The 18,033-nt window shown below is 33.7% G+C and overlaps 1 protein-coding gene and 2 pseudogenes across 2 annotated transcripts; 1 reads left to right on the forward strand and 2 right to left on the reverse strand.

Moving 5' to 3' along the window:
- Nucleotides 1-462: 462 nt before the first annotated feature.
- On the reverse strand, nucleotides 463-9,981 carry LOC149056979 (uncharacterized; annotated as a pseudogene).
- A 6,255-nt stretch (nucleotides 9,982-16,236) lies between these two features.
- LOC149056980 (uncharacterized) lies at nucleotides 16,237-16,863 on the forward strand. Its single transcript, XM_089223260.1, has one exon. The coding sequence runs from the start codon at nucleotides 16,237-16,239 to the stop codon at nucleotides 16,861-16,863; it is 627 nt and encodes a 208-aa protein (XP_089079386.1).
- A 363-nt stretch (nucleotides 16,864-17,226) lies between these two features.
- On the reverse strand, nucleotides 17,227-17,978 carry LOC149056981 (uncharacterized; annotated as a pseudogene). Its single transcript, XR_016191210.1, has 2 exons — nucleotides 17,414-17,978; nucleotides 17,227-17,355 (listed from the first exon to the last, which is right to left on the reverse strand). The product of XR_016191210.1 is annotated as an uncharacterized LOC149056981 (transcript).
- Between the last annotated feature and the right edge of the window lie 55 nt (nucleotides 17,979-18,033).

Here is an 18,033-nt window from a genome sequence, read left to right on the forward strand (position 1 = left end):
CGTGGTATAAAGTTAACGTAGTATTTAGATTTAATATCTCTCGTTGGATTCAATATGATATCTTCGGCATATGCCCTACAGTCTTGATTTAGTTTGATTAACCCCTGATGTTTTAGCTTTACTATATATGGTTCTCTATTTCCTAGGCATGTTATTGTTAAGGTTTCCCCACTAGTTGTATAGATCCATGCATTTGCATATTTTAATTTATGAAATATATTTTTAGATAATATGATAATACCTGCCTCGCATGAGCTTGGTAGAGTATCCGGATTTTTAAATAACGTTATTTCACATGGTTGGTTTTCCGACTCATGTTGAATAGGTTGAAATTCTGGACAAATTGTAAAAACTTCGGTTTCCTTACATTGAAGTAATTGCGTTTCCGTAAACGTGGTGTATTGCCTACGATTTCTAATAATACCGATGTATTGGAATTCTGGTTTTAGAATGATACTGTGTTTATAATCTATATTTCCGTTTAATTGTGTTTCTATCGGGTGTGGTATAGGTAAAATCCTGTATAATGTTAATACTATTTCCGTTATCAAAGGTATTCTAATTAGGAAAACTATTTGATTACCGCTATAAAAAACTGCCATTTTAGTAATTTTGCTTAGTTCATATATCTCGCTCGGTTTTGTACCCATTGGTAAATTAAAATTGAGTGGTAAAACTAACTTAATTTCAGTTAGATGTTTTGCAAGTTCCCGTGGCGTTATAAGCGACGGATGAAGTACCCCCGTTCTAGCTGCGTTTATAATCGCACTGATCGTGGTGGTTTCGTATGCGTATTGTGTTAGTAATGCCGTGAAAATACTGTGTATTCTATTCGTGAGAATCAGAGTTTCTAGTGTGTGTGTATTGTTTGCTAATTCGCTAATCTTTTTATATAACATCCCTTGTTTTTCTTCCAACTCCCCATATAATTTATTTATTTCGACGGCAGCCGTACTTACACCTATTATGGCTGATTTTACTACTGTCGTTTGATTTTTAAGTATATGGATCATATTCTCATTACTATGTTCTATCTGACCTATGTGTTCGGTTGTTTCCTTCGTACAGTCGTCATCGCATACTCCGAATAACGTTTTCATAGCCGATCCTATAAAGTTTACTAAACCTCGCTTAGTCCTATGACCTTTCGTAGTCGACTCCCCCTTGCTATCGGACACATATCTGCCTATAGATTCATACATTTGCTCTCGTTGTATAGAGATTTCTTGGAACATCGTTTTCAATATATTATCAAACCGTGAACAGATTTCATATTCCATCAGCTTATCCTTGCAATGGCTGGTCATTGACATAATTTCATTATATAGTTTATCATGCCTAGCATCGTAATTTTCTAATGGTACATATGTTACGAACTCCCACATAGCCCCTTCGATTCTAACTACCCCTCGATTTTCGCAAAACATTGTTGTTTGATTTTTAAATTCTTCGATGGTATACGGAAGTTGTCCTTGACTCATTGTCACTAGTGTTAACCTACGTAATAATATACTTATTAGTACATGTTAATATACATATACTTTATATTTAGTAACTTAATTAATTCCTATATTCCCGCCATTATTATTTATTTGTTTATTTACTTTATTACTTCTTTTTTTTTTTTTTTTTTTTCAATTACTTCCTACAGTGTACCTATTGTACATCTCTATCAATATTTACTAATTCTACTTCCTTTATTAATTTATTTATCTACGTGATTAACTTATAGTTTATTTCTTATATTATACTATCTTTCGTGTTACTTTCATATTTTATTCAGCATTCTGTTTGTCTCATTTCCTGACCTTCACTTAGCGTTTGTACCATATATCTGTACCTACTTTTATGTACACATCTATAATTACATTTAATAAAAAGTGCTAATAATATAGTCGTCATTAACAATGATCCTGTTAAAACATAGACCATGTAGTTCAAAAGATTTATATTCCCATTAGTTTTTGCCTTTTTATCGCTCTTTTCTTTCTCTGTATACACAGTTTCGAATATACTATTCGTGTTATTGATACCGTTGTCGTCCGTATTCAATTTATTAATTATTTCATCATCAGATGCGTCGTAAAATTTAGTATGCTTGTGACTGTTCTGTCCAGCGTCCGTGGTTCTTTGTGGTACCTTGATCATAAAACTTGGCGTATATTGCGTGGTCCCCCTCTTTACTCTAGTTGTGGGTGGATCATCGGTCGTAAGTTTAGTGGCATTATCCGTTCGTGTCGTCATAGTAGTGGTCGTCGCGTTGTCTTGCTTAACCAAACTCGTTCCATTAACTGGTCTCGTTGCTTCAGCTATTGATAATGTCGAATTGATGATTGATTCTGTCCTTGCTGTTTCATTCATATTATTCGTAGCGGTGGTAGAGTTCAAACTATCAGGTAGTGATCTCTTCTTCACTTCAGTTCCCCCTTGTGCCACTTCTGTTGCTTCTGTAGTCTGTATTTCCATTACCGGTTCCAAATCCAATATGTGGTGCATTAAGTAAAGGTTATTAGCAATAACGGTCGTATCCTCTTTACCATCTAAACTCATTATAACCAACACACACTTCCTTTCTAGCACCATCATTCTTGGGTGATCTCTTACTCCTACTTCCATGTCATCGCCACTTGACGTAGTACACTTAATTCGCAACTTGTTTAAGTTACACCTCCGTCCATACATATAAGGTATTAATATATCATTATGTTGAGTTTCCGTCACATTTTTGATAACTACGTTACCCGCCGTGTATTTATAATATATTTTAGTTTGCACACTTGACTCGTCCGGAATGTCTGAGTCCCCGTGGGCTGCCATTACGATCATTAATCTATAATAGTACATTTTCTTATTACTATTTTGGGTTTATACCTATTTATTTATGCAAATATCTTCTTCTTATGATTATTCCATTTCTTCACTTATTTACTACTTATATCTATATCTAATTTCGCTAATTGCGTACTACTCTATTATTACTTACGTCTATTACTTTTTCTTTATACAATATTTAATTATCTATTATTTTTTTTTTTTTATTTACTTTATACCATGGTCTCATAATATTTCTTTACAATCGTTCTTATGCACGGTGACCCGCTGTCTACCTCGCGCTATTACCACGTTTTCACTATCTAGGACTTCTAGAATTTCATATGGTCCTTTCCATAACGCGCTTAGTTTATTCTTTTGGGTTTTATCTTTAAGTAATATTAAATCTTTCATCCTTAAGTCCTCACTGTGGACCTTTTTATCATAATGATTTTTAGATTTTATTTTCTTTTGTATTAACCTTTCTCTCGCGATTTTATGCGACTCTTGCATTTTCTGTTTTAGATCGAATACATAATCGTCATAATTATACCTAGGTTCTGGATTACATTTTAATTTTACTGGTATATCTAAATCTCTTCCATATAACAACGCATACGGTTGGTAATTAGTTGCGGTGTGTTCTGTCGAGTTATATACGAATAGTGCGTAAGGTAGTAACTGATCCCAATAATTATTTAAATCTTTATCTACGTAATGTCTTAGATATTCGGTTAAAGTTCTATGTGACCTTTCTAAACTACCGTTGGTTTGTGGATGATAAGGACTTGTATTTATTTTGTTAATCTTTAGTAATTTACATACTTCGGAAAAGATTTTGCTAAGAAAATCAGTGCCCTGATCTGTTAAAATCGTTTGATGTATTCCATGCACGCATACGAACTTAGTAACAAATTCTTTCGCTACCGTATTTGCCGTGTGGTCATGTAACGGGACTCCCAACGAATATTTTGTCAAATCGTCTTGAAAAGTAAGTATGTACTTGAAACCTGACTCAGTTTCTATTAATGGTCCTACAATGTCCATAAATAATTTTTCGAATGGTTTAGAACTTGTCGTAGTGATTACCATGGGACTTCTATGATGTTTGTTAGTAGTTTTATTCGCCTGACATGAAGCACAACCTTTTATGTAATCTTTTACCTCCTGTTTTAAATTTGGCCAGTTAAATTGCCGTTTAATTTTTTTATATGTTCTATGTATTCCTGCGTGACCTCCTAGTAAAGAATCGTGAAATTGTTTAAAAATAACTAATTTTTCCTCCTTACTGTATTCTAATTTAGTACAGATTATTATCTCGATGTTTGTGTTACGAAATACATATCGTATCATAGATCGAACTTTTGCCCAATCTAAACCGTCTTTCCGCCCTAACTGGTTCATAGCTAACTTAGTTAATGAATGTTTTTCGCAGAAATATTTTAAATTCAATAATGCCAGATACATATTTTCATACGTCGCTAATTGCTTTTGTTTACTTTTCGTTATCAAAAATATTATATAGGTATCTATCGTCCGTTTTAAATTTTACAACGCTCCCGATATCCTTATTCGATTTTAGTGTTTTATCCTTTCCGAATCTTTGTTTTAGTTCGTAATTTATTCCTGACCTAAAATTATAATACCTTTCTATTTCTGACACTATATTGTATTCATTTGGTGACTTTATTAGTTCACCGTGTACCTCTTTCACGTTTCTATTGGTTATTATCATAGTTTCCGATTTTTCAAGAAAGTTTGCGTAACTTTCATCTTTTATTTCTTTAATATTATACATCCGACTTAACGCGTCTACATTCGCGTTTTGTACACCTGGTTTATACCTAATTTCATAGGTATATTGTTCCAATTCGATTCTCCACCTTGCTAATTTAGATAAAGGATCTTTTAAGTTAAACAACCAGGATAATGGTCGATGATCTGTAAGAATCGTGAACTTTCTACCGTAGAGATATGGTCTGAAATGTTTAACCCCAAATATAATTGCTAAACATTCTAATTCCGTTGTTGAATAATTCGCTTCCGACTGACTCAACGTCCTAGACGCGTATGAGATAGGTAGATCGCTCCCTATCTTTCCTTGTGATAATATTGCCCCTAGCGCTTTCCCACTCGCGTCGGTCGTAAGTATAAATTCTTTCGTAAAATCTGGGTATTGCAAAATTTGTTCTGAACAAAGTAATGTTTTTAATTTATCAAACGCTTGTTGACAATCATCGTCCCAATCGAACTTTACATCTTTCTTTAACAACCTAGTCATCGGTCTAGCTATCGAACTATAATTTTCTATAAACTTCCGGTAATATCCACTAAGTCCTAGAAAACTTTTTATTTGTTTTACATTCTTTGGTATTGGAAAATCTAGAACTGCAGTAACTTTCTTTGGGTCTGGTTTAATTCCATGTTCCGAAATTATATGTCCTAGGAACAGGCATTCTCGTTTTAGAAATTCACATTTGTCTGGTTCTATTTTTAGATTATGTATACGTAATCTTTCGAATACGCTAATTAATTTATTGTTATGGTCACTTAAGTTTTTCGCGTATATTATTATGTCATCTAAATAAACTAAACACTTTACTCCAATTAGTCCTGATAAAACGTTTGCCATCATACGTGCGAACGTACTGGGTGCTGACGCCAATCCCATCACTAATCGCTTAAAATGGTAATGACCTTGACCTGTTGAAAAGGCCGTAAGCTCTCTAGAATCTTTTGCTAAAGGTACCTGATGGTATCCCGCTCGAAGGTCGAGTAGAGTGAAAAGCTGACATTGACCTAGTTGGTCTAGAATCTCTGTGATATTCGGTAAAGGGTGGAATTCGTTTAAGGTAACATTATTTAATGCCCTGAAATCTATAACTACTCGAAACTTTTCCTTCCCTGACGCGTCTGCCTTCTTTTTCACTAATAAGAGTGGTGCGTTAAACGGACTCATACTCCGTTCTATGATATCGTTTTCTTCCATTTTCGCAAGTTCTGCCTCAATTATAGGTAACTGCGCATGCGGTAGCCTATATGGTTTTCGATGAACTGGGGCTTGGTCAACAGGTAATTTAATTACGTGTTCTGCCGCTGTTGTCATAGTTAAATAATCGTTCTCTAAATAAAATATGTCGGCATATTGCTCACAAATTTTTATTATCGTTTCGCGTTCTTCTGTATTTAAATGGTCACTCCTAATAAGACTTTTTATTTTATCTACGCGTGCATTATCATGAACTATATTTTTTATTTCGTGATTATCTGTATCCACGTCATATTCATATGATATTTTATTAATCTGCGCTAATTTCACTTCCTGTGCTACTTCTGATATGTTTAATACACTAACTGTAATCTTGCCATTTTTAACCGTATTATATATATTTGCGCAATACACATCCTCTGATAATTGTTGTTTATTTATTAAAATATTTTTATTTTCCATATCGGGATCTGCAATCGGTATGCAGACCACCGTTTCCGTTCGCGGTTTTAATGTGAAACATATTTTATTTTCGTTAAAGTCATTTTTATCTTTTATTGTTAATGTACTATTTGCGATATCGATTATAGCGTTATTTTCTATCAGAAATTTCTGTCCTAGTATTCCGTCCTTATCGACCGGAAACTGTTTATCTACTACAAAAAAATCGGTTTTAAATTCGTTTTTATCTATTATTAATGTAATTATTGTACGTCCAATTGTAGGAACTATTTTTTCGTTTATGCCTTTTAGATAAATTTTTTCATTTTCATTTATTATTGTGTTATTAGCTAATTTATTTATTTTTATTAAATTTAAATCACTACCCGTGTCTAATAGTAATTGAACGTTTTCTGTATTAAAACTAGGTGATTGTAACATTATATGATTTTGAATTATAGCTGTTGAAATGCGTAAGCATCGCTCTGTGAGGGTTCTGAATCGATTATTTGATGTACCAATCTCACCCCACTCGAGGTTGGCATCTGAGCGTTTCCCGACGAATTTGCGTTATTCCTATCGTTTCGCTGTTTTGTGTAACAACTCGAAATTTCGTGTCCTCTTTTATTGCAATAGGTGCAACTCAGTGGTTCCACTACGTTATTATTACTATTGTTGTTTCTACGCGGATTGAAATTTGGAATTTGTTGTCTATTCATATTAATGTTTTGTCTCAGATTTTGACCTGCCTGCCTACAGTCTCGTGCGAAATGATTTGTGCCGCCACAGATATAACATCCTGCGTTATTCGGCGATATCCTGTTTTTATTATTATTACGCTGATTAAAATTGCTCTGGTTTTGTCTTCCGTTATTATATCCGTTCTGATTAAAATTTTTATCGAATGTATTATTATATACGTTATTATTAGTTCGCCTATTAGAATCGTTATACCCGTTGCTATAATTATTGTATCTATTATTTCCGCGATTAAAATTTTGTTTTTTATTATCATTTCCTTGTTTCCTAAACTTATTTTCAAGTACATTTCCCCCGTTTAAATCTTGTCTTTCCAAGTTTTTCCGTAATTTTTCTACATCTAAATTAGCGTTATATTCGGTTTCTTCGTCTTTCGCAACCTGCATAGCATCCTCTAAAGTTTTTGGATCCCTAGCTTTTAGTGCAAGATTTAAATGTTTCGGTAACCCGTTAACAAAAATTATTAATGCCTGATTTTTAAGTTGACTTTTATAGATTTTGGCTCCGGTTTCATTTAATTTCTCTGTTGCAATTGTACATAATTTATAATAGATTTCTTCGATTCGACTCGCGTACTCCGCGACGCACTCGTTTTCTTTCATACGCGCAAAGTGTAACCCTAAAGTCAGTGTCCTCTCAGATGACTTATGTTCAAAAGCTCCCTTTAAAATTGACTTTATACTATTCCATGTACTAGTCTCGCGGTATTTACATGCTTCTAGAGCATTTCCGGCTAACTTCGAATTTATTACTTTAACTAACAAGTCTAATTTATCCTTATCTACTGCTTTTACAACAATATCACACGTATTAATAAATTCCGCGACATTATTCGCGCCCGTACATATCGGTATAAGGGACGTAGCTTTATCGAATTCCATTTCTAGTGTAGCGTTACTAACTTTTCTGGTTCGTTTTTCTGCGACTAATTCCGTGTGTACTACCCCCGGATCAGATCGAGTTCCTCCTCTTCTAGGTAAACTACTCGGTGTTTCAATTAAATCTACCCAAGCTATTCCCTTAGCTGTTCTTAAATACCTATCTTGGTCAGAATATTGTGGACTCGGGTATTCAATTGTTTTATTCAAATCGATTAACTCTTCGATTTTTACTATATTTGTTTCGGCAGCTACTACGCTAGCACCGCTTGCCTCTCCTACCTGTACGCCTATGTCCGCAGTACTATCGTTATTTATTTCCGTTAAATTCCCTGTCGGATTCCCTGACGTATCTCCCAAATTTTTATTCATCAATGTATATTTTATTCATTTAGTAAAATTATTTAAATAAAATTATTTATTTATTTTATGTACCTAAAATTTAAATACCTAAATTGTATTCTAATGTCGCTAACTATTCTATCACTATTTATTTAATATCCACTATTTATTATTAATTCTATAACTGTTCAAAATATTTATTTTGAAATTCTTAATTTAATTACCTACTAAAAGTAACTATAATATTTATTACCCAATACTCCAATATTCACTACGATTTATTTCTCACCAATTTATTTAATATAATGCTTATTCTAGGGCCCCTAAGCTACTCTATTATATATCTTTTCTTAATTACACTTTATTCAATTTTACTCTTTAGTATTTCTCTTTTAATTCAACTTATATATGTATGTGCGCACATTTATTTCAAATATTTATTCACTTATTTATTTCTTCTTTTTAAAACTCAATTATCCATTTATATCAATATTTCTCAAAATCACAAAAATTATGGTTTAACTACCATTTAATAAACTCTCAATTATTTTTTTAACTCAATATCTCTTTATTTCAATTCAATTTATTATATGACATTGCATTATATGACATTACGCGCGTAATTCCAATTATATATATACTCTTTATTATTTTCTCAATTATATTATATTCACTTTTATATCTCAAAATTATTCTCATTTATTTTCACTTATATTCATTTCATATTAATTTATACCACAAAATTATTCTCATATAACATTTATTTAAATTCACTTTATACTCATTTATTCTCTTTATAACACTTTTATCGGTACATATACCCTTTATATACTCAAAATTATCCTACACTTTTATACATTACCTACCATATTATTTCTTTAAGTAGATAACATATATATATTTCTCAAAATTTTCCCACACTTTTATACATTACCTACCATATTATTTCTTTAAGTAGATAATATATATATATACACCTTCACAATAAATTTTATACGATGGTCCTAACAGATCCAAAGGTGACGTGACAGAGCTTTATAATTAAAATTCCTACATAAATAAATACCCCAAAACTTAAATTACAACTCACAATACTGTCACTGCTTGAGTTGCTTCCATTGTTGCTCTTGTTGTTGTCCTGACTGCTCTAGCTGCTTGCTACGTAGATTCTCTTTTTCCCGGAGTTGCTGGAAGGTGATCAGTCCTCCAAACGTGACTCTTGGGTGAGTTGCCTCCGTGAAGTTGAAAACAAAAAATTTTCAGCTTCCCGTTGATGGAAAATCCTACCGACTGCGCCAAATTTGTAGCGTCCCAGCATACAGGAGGACAAACGACTGGTGTTGAGGTAGATGGATTGGGTGTAATAAGTATAACAACTTAATTTGTGATTAATTTATTAGATATTTATTTGATTACTATGTAAATAAAACACTTTTACTGCACAAAATGATTTGGTTGTAAAATATTCTAAGTCCGAATAATTAAATTGGACTGGTGTCTGGCGTGAAGGTGCTTGTTCTGACTCTGGTGGCTCACGTCTGAATTGGGTCTAATCGGGGCTCTCCTATATAGTCCAGATAGTCCTACTCTCTGCATTTCCTCTCCTATCGATAAGATACGTATGTGTCCATGGCCGAGTCGTGCAAAAGCGTACGCGTGTATTATTTTAATATCGCAGCTTCCCACGCCCATGCGACCGGTCGGTCCACATCCTGGTTATTCGCGATACGTAATCTCCATAACCCGACGACATTAATCATATCTCTAGATACGCCTGCCAAGACTACGATTTCATATTTAACATTTCGTATATTTAATTCCAATTATGGTAATATTTTGGAAAGGCTAGAAGTTTGGCCTTCGATGTAACTATTGAGGTCCTACACAATATAATTGGTTGGCGAAATCATACGCCCCAGGGTCACTTATACATATCTACGTGTATATGCGTGTTTAGATGTCTCAGCGGGACGTCAGTACATAGCACCATGTTGGACAATCTCGGTGAGAAAGTCGTCTATTACGATACTGATAGCGTATTTTATATTGTCGATGATGCCGAAGTAAAGACAGGGTGCATGCTAGGTGAATGGACGGATGAATTAGGACCAGGTATACATATAACAGACTGGGTGTCGACAGGTCCTAAAAGTATAGCACACACAGATAATGAAACCGGACAACAACAAAAATAAAAGGATTTACACTTAGTTATCAAAATTTTCAAAAATTAAATATGAACAGTATGAAAAAAATAATAAACGACGAAATAAGGGACATAGAACTGCAATTTCAACAAATAACACGAAATTCTAAAACTAAGCAATTAGTGACAGCACTTACATCAAAAACTTTCAAAATGGAATACGATAAACGTATGGTTATGTATTCGGAAGATGACGTAATAGAAACATTGCCATGGGGGTACTTGAACAACTAAATGTTAAAAATTGTAATACTGTGTACATAATATATATATATATATATAATTTATTTTTACTTTCATGTAAATATCTGTGTGATTTTGTTTTTAATAATATGTATAATAAAAAATGCAAATGTTAAAATATTGTTATTGTTTATTTAAAATATAGAATACAATCCTAAACATTATTAACATACCAATTTTTTAATGCCAATGCTTTATTCAATGTACATTGTAGCGGATTAAAATCCATATGAAAAATACAGCTTGGTAGTGATTGTCCAGTCAATGAACAAATCCGAGGACATTCAAAGAGTTCCAAGTCGTAGACGGTTGCGTGTGGCATAAACTCGATGATGATCCGTTGTTTCTGTAGACCTTTAACGTAAATCCTGTTGAACTTTAACGATTGGAATATGTTGTGTATTTCTCCATACTCCACATCACCATAATCCGGAGACAAACCGTGATGCAGCCGTTGCAGCCAACTGTTCACACTTCGACTTTTTGCATCTTGTTTTAAAGTTGTATTTTTAAATATCCAGTGTTGATTGTACGATGTCTCAGGGTCTACTATAGACATTTCTTTAATAAACCACTTGTTGTTGACTCCGACAACGCACTGGACGTCCAAGATAGCCGACGACATATTTGTAGATGAATAAGTATTTATAATAATTTGTTGTACCGAACAGATTCACTTCTGAACTATCACTGAAACTACTTTTTAATATCATTCTTATGTATCCACGAATTATGAGAATCGTCAAACCCCACCCATTTGACATATATCTGATTTCCCTTCTTTCGTATAATTTTCTCAATTAAATAATCATTGGGAAAATTTGTTTTAGATATTTCTTCCTTATAAAAACAGCCAGCTATTGGATTATCATTATAATCATGTAACTGATAAGTTGGAGGTATTGTTTTGTTTATTTTTACTATTGTGAATATTTCTGTTGACCAATTGGGTAAAAACCCTTTTGAGAAAACTCCTTTGTGAGTGCTTATTCGAACTTTATCGCCGACATGAAATTTTACTTTTCTATTAGTGATTGTACGTAGTTTCAAAGTCACTAGCGAAGGATTTTTCTCTGCCTGCACTGGTGTCATCCCAATCGTTCTATGTCTTGTATTGTTGTAATTATCTATCAATATGGGTAAAATAGGTATCCATTTATGTGAACCTCGAGCTGTAAACTCTCTATACATGTTTGTTTTCAGAGTCCGATTAAACCTTTCGACAAAACAGGCTTTCGTCGTAGAATATGTGCTATACTTTTTTATATTATACTTTGTCATTAACGTATCAAATTTTAAATTATAAAATTCTTTTCCGTTATCTACCTGCAACAATTTTGGCGATCTATCAACAAGTATTGTAGACATGGCTTTGGTCACCTCATCACCTGTTTTTGTTTTTAATGGTATAGTCCAGGCGAACTTTGTAAAACAATCAATCACACAGAGGATATAATTATATCCGTTGTTTTTCTTTGAAAGTGGTATCATCTCAACCAAGTCAGCCTGCCATAAATCGTTTTTCCCGTATACGTTTACTCTTCGTCTTGTATAATTTTTCCTAGCCGGTCTGTGAAGTTCGATTGCTATTTCACGTTTAGACATTTGGTATTTTCTTTGTTATACCACATTCATAGAGTTCTTCAAAAATAGATAATATCTCGTTTGAAACTCCAGTGTTTCCCGCAGACTGAGAGGCTAAAAGAAGTCGTAATCTATCAACCAACTCATTCGGATCATTCCAATATACTAAATTATGCATTTGTAATTTCATGCCCATCCCACTGGGAAATAGCTTGGAAATAATTTGTATATACTTTGTGCCACCTTTCTTAATTTTTGTTCCGTCCAGTGTCAAATGTGCTGAAGTTTGAATCAGTATTTCTTTATATGTATTTAAATCGTTATCAGTGTATTGCATTGGATATCTAGAAAACAATAACTCCGCAAGTCCTGGTGTTAGCTGATAAGATGCATCTTTGATAATTATTGACTTGGTTTTAAATTTCACTTCTTCTCGACCTAATTTGATAACACCATTAGAATATTTTTTTGGACCATACAATTTATCTTTTTGATCTTCTTCTAATGTACGAAAAATTCCGGTCTTGTTATCGGGAGCTAAATTATCTTCAATCACGTTTGAAATGTCATCACTATCGGTTTTGGAAGTTTGTGATTTGTCACATAATTTGTTCAGTGGTTCGATTATTGGTTTAAATGTTTGTGATACATAAGATTGGATATCAGCTTCATCTCTTTTTAACGCTTCAAATTTACGTTTAATGTTTTCTTTGGCAATTACTAATTCGTTCAACACTATACTATCATCCTCCATGGTTGAGGATGAACTATATTGTTTTATATTAACGACAAACGTATCAAAACCATGTCGATACCGCCCGTTGTCACGTTCACAGTCCTTACTTATCACCACAAAATTGAATCTTCCCTTACTCCAACACAGAGTACAAAATTCTTTAAACTCGGAATAATTCATATCACCCGAACAGTGTTCCATGTAAACGTGTTTTAGGTTGGTTTCGTCTTGCTTGAATAATATTATCATGTTGCTATTATCTCGAATAAGTTGTTTGGGTATCCGGGCAAATGATTGTGCTAGATAGAACACATCGATATTGTTATGTCAACAACGTGTGTAGTAAGAACGTACGATATTTTGATTTTCACATAAAATATCGTCAAATACAAAAACAGAATCTGGTAATGCTTTTTCTGGTGGGATAACCTCATCGTTTTCATGAAAAGTGAATAACTGCACGCCCTCTACATCTTTTAAAATTTCACAAAGCATTTTATATTTAGGTTGATCGAGTGTTTTTGAGTATATATAAACGTTATGAAAACGTATGCCGTTGATGTTAGTCAATAAGGTATAAATCAAATTTGTTTTACCGCATCCGGAAGGGCCGACAACTAAAGTACGACAGGTATTTGGTAAAAGCTTTCCATGCCTCGAATCGCGAGTCGTAGGTGGGTCGACATTTTCCACTGTGAGTTTTATTTCTTGGTCGACAAATTTCATTATAAATACTTGTGTAATCTCTGGAATCTAACCATTAAACGATGTCACCCGTTCGAAGAAACAACAAGAATAAAGGCGGAGGTATCGTTAACACCCTTATAAATAAATTACCATTTGAACTTCATTTGCCAGGTAATATATATATATATATATATATATATATATATATATATATATAAATCATTAAATACATTTAATATATATATATATATTTCTATTTTAGGTTATCAGTACTGCGGACCAGGTACAAAATTGAATCAACGATTAAATCGTGGTGATAAAGGTATCAACCCTCTAGATTCGGCGTGCAAAGAACACGATATCGCTTATGATCGCAGCAACTCTTTGACAGACCGTCAGAAAGCAGATTATATATTAGAAAACCAGGCTTGGAATAGATTCAAATCAAAAGAATCTAATTTAAAAGAAAAGGCAGCAGCGTATGAAGGCAAAACGAAAAATGGGCGCTGGATGTGGATTCACCGCTGCTGTCAAAGCAGCTAAAAATGTATTGAAAAAAAATATTAAAGAAAAAAACCTGATGATATTAACAAAAAAATGTTTTACGGCAGCTAAAAAAATATTCCGTAAAAACGGTAAGAAACCTCGGATACCTCGTGTCATACCTATACCAAAGACTGGCGGAATGTTACCGTTGATACCAATTTTCGCCGGTTTGTCTGCACTCGGAGCGCTGACGGGTGGTATTGCTAACGTTGTAAAAACCGTTAGTGAATTCAATAGAAATGAACCTTCGCATTTGGGTAGAGGTTTATACCTCGCCCCTAATAAAGGTGGCTCGTATAAAATCGAGAAAGGTAAAGGGCTATATCTGTCTTCGCACGGAGGAGGTTCGTATAAAAGAAAGGGAGTCCATAAATCTGAAAAGAAAACTGTAAAAAGGAAAAAAAACTAATACCTACGTTACCCAAAAGAGCTTTGTACGATTATGAAATTATAAAACATGCACGCTTAACGAAAATACCTCACTTCATCGGAGTGTTTTCCAGAGATAGGTTACCTAAACGTCCTAAGCATAAAGAATCGGCTGTAATCAATTTGGACGTTGAAAAAAGTACCGGAACTCATTGGGTAGCGTATAAGAAAATCGGAAAACAAGTTGAATATTACGACAGTTTTGGAAATCTACCACCGCCACTGGAACTACAATCGTACCTCAGTGGATGTAACATACAATATAATTACACTAGGCATCAACGTTATAACACATATAATTGTGGTCATTTGTGTTTGAAATTTTTATCATGTACACGATAACATTAAACGGTAATTCCAGCGAAATGTCTTGTGATATTTTCCCGCCATTAGAAGTACAAAATACCTCTCAGCTGTGTCTTTTAAGCTTGCAAACACATAATTCTATACCAAACGTAGAACCGGATTGCAATACAATAGGTTTTCACGATTCACTCGGAAAATGTGTGACTGTGACTATACCTACGGGATCGTACGAAATAATTAACTTGGAGTCGATGATTCAAAAACTATTACCGAGTCATGTCACCATGTTTGAACTCAAGGCCGATGGTAGCACATTGAAATGCTCAATGACGTGTAGTCATGATGTTGATTTCACTATTGAACATAATATATCGAAAATATTAGGGTTTGAGAATAAAGTTTATTCTGCCAAGACACTACACGAATCTGAACGGATAGTCAACATAATGAAAGTTAACTGTATAAAAATAGATTGCAATCTAATTTCTGGTTCATTCAGTAATGGTATACCGAGCCAGACTATACACGAGTTTTTCCCTTCTTCACCGCCTGGACATAAAATCATAGAAGTCCCAAAACATCTAGTTTTCTACCGGCTTAATTCTTCGACTATAAGTAAAGTGAATATAGTACTAAGAGATCAAGATAATAATTTGATCAATTTAAGAGGGGAGCCAATCACAGTTCGTATACAAATTAAACATTAAAATGGCTATTAAATTCAACAGCTATATAAAAAGAAATGCTATCAAGAGTCGCTACAGTTCCACTAACAAGATTAATACGTCGAGACGTACGCCGATTGTAAAGAAACTAACAAAGAACAATCTATCATTTCTACGGTCTTTAAAAGTTCTATAATCATGGATGACATGTATTTGGACGTGGCCGGCGGATATGAAGATGAATGCAAAATAACTCAAATGCAGTACCACTCTTTCCTCCCCTATTCTTCAACAGCTTTATCCAATAACGACGAAATTAGAATATCCATTCAAAATATGGACGCTTACACTCTCCCCTGCGAGAGCTATCTCTATATTGAAGGTAAATTAAATATACCGGCAGATATTGCATCATATGCGAACGAAATTAATGCGAACGAAATTAATTTTACAAATAATGGTTTGGCGTTTTTGTTTTCTGAAATCCGGTATGAAATTAACGGTGTTGAAATACAAAAATTAAAATCTCCTGGAATATCATCGAGTCTTAAAGGGTTTGCTCACACACACCGAATGAATTGAACAATCTAAAAAATGCTGCTTGGGACGTAGAAATGAATGTCAGTGAAAATAAAAATTTCACGTTAAATAACAAATTTGCTGGTTGTATCCCGCTCAAACACTTGTTAGGATTTTGTGAAGATTATAAAAAAATACTACTCAAATGCAACCAACAAATCATTTTAAACAGATCGTCTACGGACTCTGATGCGTTGTACGTTTCCGAGACCACTGCGAATGACAATAAAGAAAAACTCAAAAAAGTAGTGATTGAGCTGAGTAAAATTATTTGGAAGATGCCGGTTATCAGGGTGAGTGACAAAGAAAAAATAAAACTATTAAAAGTATTAGACTCTCGTAAACAACTCTCGTGTGCGTTCAGAAATTGGGACTTGTGCGAATATCCGGTTCTCCCTCAGAACACTTCTCATTCGTGGACGGTTAAATCGAGCAGTTTGCTCGAGAAACCCAGATTTGCATTAATTGGCTTTCAAACAGATCGAAAAAATTATTTATTTAATCCGTCTGGACGATTCGATCACTGTTACCTGAAAAACCTTAAAATACACCTAAACTCTGAAGTGTATCCATACGAAGATTTCCGTTCAGATTTCACAAACAACGTTACGGCCATTTTATATAAAGCATATACAGATTTCCAAAAATTGATGCTACGATAGAGAATATAGTGAGCCTCTACTGTCAAAAACCATTTTTGAACAATACGTACCAATCATAGTCGTAGATTTATCACGACAAAACGACAACGTAAAATCGTCGACTGTTGATTTACGCATCGAGTTCGAAACAGGCAAAGCCATTCCAGCGAAGACTGCAGCTTATTGTCTCATCTTACACGATCAAATTATAACTTATAACCCTTTTAATGGTGATGTAAGGAAATTGTAAATAGTTTGTAAATAAAAATACTTTTTTTTTTAAATATCACGTTTTTTTTTTTTATTAACCACAATATGAAAATTATATAATAAACAATTTTTTATCCAATTACAATTGAAATATTGGATAATCTTATCTACGGATAGGTTTTTTAAAATATTATAATATTTTTATATATTATTGGCAGGAAAATAAGAGTAACTTAATCTACGTCTTGCCTTTGCCCTTTCACGTGCTGCGAATGCCCTTGTCCTCGGTCTCTTGACTACAGGCTAAAAACATTAGGTTTTTTTTAGTATAAAATAATATGTAAAAATATGTTCGTATTACCTCAGTTTCGGACGACGATGATAACCAACCCCTTGCCAACTGTTTCAATGCTTTACTCTTCAAATCTGCTATCAAGCATGTGCCGGCAACTGGAATACACTCTTTTAATTTTTTGACCTCGATGCGCTTTAAATAATCTTCAACATCACTAATGTCTGTATCTTTAGGTAATGGCATGTCCTTTCCCAGAAACATTGAAATCTCGCATGCCTGATGCAATGCAGTGGACCGTGTATACATATTTTTGATCTCGATAGCTTCTTCCATGGCATCACTTAATTCCAAGATTCTCGCGACATTCTCCTTAGTCAGTTGCACCTTTTGGTCTTGCTGTAGACATTTGATTGAGAGTATGTTGTTGCCGTTGCATTCTTCGATTGACATCAATTTAAACTCCTCTAACTGTAAAAAGCGATTCATATAATTCCACACTCATTTTTACACATTGCATGTTACTTGTAACACATACAACACAATTTAACAAAAAATCCGGATCTAGACCTATATTTATAAAAATATTATCGTCCACGAAAAAAGTCGAACAGTCGATAAGTTGACTAGCCATTATGATGGATCAAACGAACAAATTGTCACTACTTGAAGAGCGAGTTACGTCTTGA

This window comes from Diuraphis noxia, unplaced genomic scaffold, assembly GCF_037042655.1.
Source record: "Diuraphis noxia isolate RWA-SAM2 unplaced genomic scaffold, SU_Dnox_SAM2 contig0003, whole genome shotgun sequence".
NCBI lineage: Eukaryota > Metazoa > Arthropoda > Insecta > Hemiptera > Aphididae > Diuraphis > Diuraphis noxia.

Bases quoted from the DNA above. Each gene is read 5' to 3' on its own strand.
- LOC149056980 (XM_089223260.1), top strand. From the start codon at position 16,237: ATGAATGTCAGTGAAAATAAAAATTTCACGTTAAATAACAAATTTGCT.